Source organism: Geospiza fortis, unplaced genomic scaffold (assembly GCF_000277835.1).
Source record: "Geospiza fortis unplaced genomic scaffold, GeoFor_1.0 scaffold113, whole genome shotgun sequence".
Lineage (NCBI taxonomy): Eukaryota > Metazoa > Chordata > Aves > Passeriformes > Thraupidae > Geospiza > Geospiza fortis.
Window position 1 is genome coordinate 799,148 of NW_005054429.1, and position 6,142 is coordinate 805,289.

The window sequence follows — 6,142 nt, forward strand, 5'->3', positions numbered from 1 at the left end:
CATCCTCCCAAAGATAAATGTCTTTTTGTATCATAATAGCTGAAAAAGTTAGTGTAAAGCTTCTCTGAGTTAATTACCTGACTGCTCTGTATTGTTGAGTATTTAACACAAAAAATCCCAAGGCATACTTAATTGGTTTTAAATGTTCAGCTTCACAAAGGGGCACATCCTATCTCTGGTCTGACCACAGGTTTGTGCAGCAATTCTCACAGGGTCAGCAGAAGAACCCTCACTGACTTTTGAAGGTGTTAAACTTGACCATTTTCTAAACATGAAGTTTGCTCTGTATGAGAAAGCAGAGTGTTAAGGACTGGCTTGGTTTCTTACACAATTCTGGAGCTTCTGCTCAATAATCCCAAACTGATTAATGGGATATTCATTCTTCATTAACCAGTCTTTTCTTGTCATTGATTTTTGTCCCTTGAATATGTAAACTTTGCCAAGACATAACTTTTTGCAATTAATAGCAAAAGGAAAGCTTTAATACAGCCACTGAGGTGCACCTGAATTTTGGATTTTATGGAAAGTAGTTGTTTCTTTTGGCTCTATTAAAATGATGTCCTGTTTAACAGGTTTAGTTGTGAGTAACTGGCAGATGGGGAAGTCCATGTGCTGCAGGGAGTCACATGCACTCACTTTAAATGATGACAAAATAGTTTGTGTGGTGTTTATAAAAACAGCAAAAAGAGAAATTCATACTGTAAGCAGGTTAAATCTAGCAAAGTTTGACTTGTAACAATGTCTTTTAAGACAAAAATGGTTGTGAGGCATGTGGAACCATATAAAAACATGCTACTGAACTTAGTGACACACTCCAGCCTAGCCATCTTAGGAAATGCAGCTAAATGGAAATGTCATAAATATGTTAGGAGGACATGTGAACAGCCAACACCAAAATGTCATTTTTTTTTACCAGAAAAAACCTAAACCCTAAGTGTCCTTGGGGACAGTACTCACTATTTGCATTGTTAGGAAACAAGTGTTTTATTTGGGAAAGTAATCCCCTGCTATGCAGCTGTAAAATGAGAGGCTGAATGTACTAACTGCACAGACTTAATGGAGGTGCAGAAATACAGTTTTAATAATGAGATGCTCTAGGCACCTGAAGTTACTGATAGTTAGTGAATCCAAAATCTGGCTGTGGACCTGAAGGGGCTGCACTCAGCACACACATGGAAGCCTGTTAAGTTTATTAACAGTGGGTACTGCCAACTCTGGTCTCATTAAAAAAAAAAATAATAAACACACGGAAATGACACGACTCAACCACTTTTCCCCTCTCACTCTCCTGGAAGTTACCTGTTTATATTTTCACCTGATTCAAAAGATTGCTTAAGAGATGAAACAGTGAGAGACATCCACTGCAACAGCTGCCAATGCTCTGACCAAAGAAAGAGTCTGATTTATTTTTAGAACAGATTTAATAAAAATGTAGCATCTCAGTGCTTATACTCCAGCAGGACCAGCAGATGTCAGCATAACTCAAAGCATAACTTTGGATTTTGCCAAGGCAACATTCATGACACTTACCAGAAAAGAAAAAGACCTGCTGAGCACATTGCAAGGTTATACAACTTTACCAAGTAAGTCTGCAAGAACTTAACAGTATTATTGAAAAAATGTGACCCAGCAAACCAAACCACCAAAAGATAGGAAATTTATACAAAACACAACAAAATACAAGAATAAAAATGTCACTAAGAGTTAATTTACAAAATCTTTTCAATAAGCTTTCTTATAGTGTAAAAGTTTAATATTATGAAGACAGATAATATATCAACCAAAGATACTTTCCATTCATCTGGGTTTTTTTGGCAACAGTCTAGATAATCTTTGTTTGGAAACAAACACTCAAAAAAAAAACTGTTTGGAAATCTTTGTTTGGAAACAAACACTCAAATTCATTTCAACTGCATATAAACCTTAAAAATCAGTAAAAAGACAAAACAGGGAGAGGGCTGTTGAAGTACTGGTTCAGTCCAATTACAGACTGATAACAGAGCAAAACTGTTTTAATTTTGTTCTACGGAAACCAACAAAGTAGTAAGTAATACTTTAACACAGTGCCTTGACAGGTTAATTTCAATATTTTAATATGAATTCATACCCTTATGAATTCATAAGGATAACTTGACCTCAAATCCCAGTAACTGGGATGAGATCTGAACACCTAAATGCTTTTGACTCCTTTTTAAGTGAACAGGATTGGATTTACCAGATGTAGCTTTAATACTCTATATAGGACACAGTATTCACTATTAATACTAGAAAGAGAGCACCTTTAACACTGCATGTGAATTCATTGAGAACTTTCACCTAAAACAGATTAAAACCCACGAGATCCTGAATTTGAGAAGGAGACATGAGGGATGCACAGAGATGGTACATTCTACAAACCAATGTATGAAAGAACAGCGAGTGGCTCAGGATAGATCACATTAGAATTCAGCACCTTGTAGCTGAATACAGCTGTTCAGTGAGATCCCACCTGCATGAGTAAGAAGCCTGACTACAGTGCAAAGACAGCAGCATGGTTATGTCCATGACCACACTGAAAACAACTGTGAAAGTGAGCGCATTCATCCCACGGGTCCTGACAAGTCCCAAGAGATTACAGTAAACTAAACCCTGCATGTGCTGTGTTTACCCAAAGCATGGCCCATCCACTCGGCATGGAACAAGGGCCATGATGGCCCCTAGCCCACGTGCTTGTTCCTGATGATCTCCCCGCCCTCGATCTCGATCTGCTCGTAGAGCCACTTGCGGTCGCAGCGGCACTCGGTGCCGCACTTGTTGGAGCCGCACTTGGGGCAGGCGTAGAAGCAGCCCAGGCAATCCTCGTCCAGGCAGTCACACAGGTCCATCCCGCTGTACAGCAGCAGCCCCTGGCTGTCATACACCTTGCTCTTGGCTGGAATTACTTGCCTGTGCAATGAAAAACAAACAGCTATTTTTTCCATGTTAAAATCCCCTTACTGTTTTGATGCCAAGTTGCTGAGATTTTTTTAGGCCAGAAGGAAAAAAGGAACTTCTTGGAAAGAAGTTTTTCTTTTGTCTTTTACGTGTGTTTTTTCACAGAGGTGTGTACAGCCTTCTAGTGGCTAAAAGCTTAGCATCACTTCTGTGAATGCTTCCCATGCAAAACCAGGACAGGAGGGAAGTTTGCTTTCTTCAGGCGCTCACTTTAACACTGTTAATTTCAAAGATACCTTACTGTGTTTGGTAACATCTGCCAGTCCTAATTGTATCTCCAAAAAATTGTATCCCCACTCTGTGCCCAAACTAAGCAGGAGACACAGAGGGAGAGGGAAGGATGTGTAGTTGGTGAGCAGCACATTTAGTGTCTGTTTCTGTCTGGTACAGTTACACTTGATATGATACAACACACTAATGTGATTATTTCTTGTATATTTTGACAAATAGAATTTTTTTTTCTATTTTTTTTTTTTTGTAATCAGTCACATTAGAAGGTTGTAACTTGTTATCCAGTATTATCCAATCTGGATGTTAACTTTGTTTTTCAAAAGGAAGGTAAGGTCCTAACTTGCACACTTTTGTTTACCAAGTGTAACTACTGAGTTTACAGACAGATGATGACCAATATTTAAAGTGTAGCCTATTTGATCTTACTGTATTCAAATTTATCTTATTATCAGAATTTTAGTTTATGCATGTATTAATAGCTACATCTATGGTCTATGTAGTATTGTGCCTCACAAACACCTTTTTGTGTTTGCCTGAAATATGAACTGTAAGCTAACGTTTTATCTTCTCTTTTATTTATCTCAGGAATGAGAGGGATCTTCAACATCCCTAAAACCAAGAACCCAATCCATACACACATAAACATCCACACAGCTAATGTTACAGCCTGACCATCAAGGCTACTTTATTTTCAAATGAAAGTTAATGTAAATAGAGCTAACAAATTACCTGTCTGAATTAAACACTGAGATTTTGGTTTGCCTTCTTTTTTCCCTTTTACTGGTCTCTGGAGTGAACTCAGTCTGTCGTCCTGGGTTAGCAAACTGGAGAGACTTTAAAGCCTTAGCTGTACGCCCCTAAAGGAAGAGAAAATGTCACTTCATCAGAAATACAGATCTTGAGAAAATATCTAGTCAAAGATATTGTAATAACCTAGATGAATTCTTGACCTATGATTCTATGATTTCCCAGGAGGAACAACTTAAAATCTTTATGCTGGACAACTATACCTGTCTCTGACCCCAGCAACACAAGCTTTGTAGTGGCAGTTTTAATCAATGCTATCAAATCTTCCTCCTAATCACACTGACACAGAAATGAAAAATACAGCAGGGGAGCAGCTCCTAGGATGCAACTCCTCTTAGCTCAGGGTGCAGATTCCCTGTGCCAGCCACATTCCAAGCTCAGCACCCGGAGAAGTGTCCTCCCACACCCGTTCATCAGTGTCCCTGACCAAATGCCACGGCCTTCACAGCCCAGACACCACAACAGGAGTACACTTAATGCACCTCACTGCAGGCTCATTTCATAATGAGCTGCAACACAAAATGCCTTCTTCTCTTTTTTAACTGAAGAGACATCTTTAGAAGCAACTTTTGCAACAACTTTTGCAGTGCTCAGGAGTTTGTTGTTTGCAAGGCTTGAATAACAGCTTAAAATACCAGCAGCAGTCTGGTATTCACATGAATTCATAAGTAGACACAATTTTTCAAAACTTAGAGGGCATATTATTTAATTAGAGAAGAAGATTTTAAGGTTCTCCAAACAAAGGTTTAAATGCAGTAAACCCCTGTACGTCTAAAAGACTACATCCTTTCTTATTTCTAGGTGAGAAAAATTAAATTTATGTAGTAGTTATAGGAAGTGTAATAGCTTGCAGAGTTCAGAGGGGATTGGGAAACTGATCCATATACATACATCTGGATCCAGCCTTCTCCTCTGGCGCTCCTCAGGTTCCACATCCACACTTCCATTGATGATCTGCATACACTTGGGACAAAGCTTCCAACCAGGAACAAACTGCCTTCCAAACTTGGCACTCAGAAAAGCCGCATCGTCCAAGTCAATGGCTCGCAAGTTTTTCTTTGATAGCTTTCTGTGGATGTTAAAGGGATCACAACAGGATTTTTGTAAGTCTTCAAACCTCTCAATGTAAATTTTGGCATGGTGGAAGCAGATTGTGTTGTTCTCTGACAGGGTTATCCCAGTCCTCAGCTGAAGCAGCAGGAGGTCAGATGAAGAGATATCTTGTTTGGTTTTGAGGCCAGTGTGACGGGTGTAATAGATCTTGTGGCACTCGTTGGTAGCCTGGAGCTGAACTCCAACTGAACAAGGATCCATTTTCCTTTATCAGAACAACTCAGCTCACTTATTTTGCCCAAAAGAAATCTTTGAAGCCTTTAGGAGTTTCTGCGAAGATCACCCTAGAGAAAGCATTAAAATCAATCAGATTTGTAGCGCAAACTTTTCTCCATAAGCCTGACATACTGGATTTAAGTAATTAAAAAACATGTAAAGAAATTATAGCCCTCTAGTCCAGATAAAACTAAAATTTATTCTGGAGCTAAACCACGCATTTTCTACCCCTTTCAGAGGCTTTTTTTTTTGGCTAAACTAAGTATCTATTCAAAATGTTTAGTGGCATGACTGTCTCAAAAGCAATCTGGGAGCAAAGTGGATGAACTGTTCACAGAGATCTGGTCGCTGGTTTTCCTGGGGACCCCCACTCCTGGGGCAATCCCTGCTAGCCAAGAGCCAGCTGCCCACAGAGAGGGACTGCTGATGGCTACACAATTCACCTAAGGAGTTTTTAAGGAGGAAAAAAGCTGCAGAAGGTGGCCTGGCTGGTGTCAGTTAGCAATTCCCATCCAGCAGCACTTTCCTGTATGTTCTTCGCACGTGCATCAGGTGCAGGTAAACACCCCGGATCAACCTGAGCCTTTCCAAGAGCCAGGCTGGGCTATGCACCAAGACTGGCAGTTCCAGATGTGCGCATTTTTGGGGTCATGTGGCTTTTGTGTGCAGCCCTCTGTTGGGCAGTTATTTCATAGCTATACACTAATACCAAATTAAATTACCAGATGCCAAGTGAGCCACTGCAGACTGATGTTGGAACCCTGGTTACTGAGAATTTCAGACTTTCTGTGCTGACAGGCAC

The 6,142-nt window shown here is 39.9% G+C and overlaps 1 protein-coding gene across 1 annotated transcript; it reads right to left on the bottom strand.

Moving 5' to 3' along the window:
• Nucleotides 1-1,956: 1,956 nt before the first annotated feature.
• On the bottom strand, nt 1,957-5,410 carry ARL14EP (ADP ribosylation factor like GTPase 14 effector protein). Its single transcript, XM_005426934.3, has 3 exons — nt 4,903-5,410; nt 3,934-4,061; nt 1,957-2,925 (listed from the first exon to the last, which is right to left on the bottom strand). The coding sequence occupies exons 1-3, from the start codon at nt 5,323-5,325 to the stop codon at nt 2,697-2,699; spliced, it is 780 nt and encodes a 259-aa protein (XP_005426991.1). The 5' UTR covers nt 5,326-5,410; the 3' UTR covers nt 1,957-2,696.
• Between the last annotated feature and the right edge of the window lie 732 nt (nt 5,411-6,142).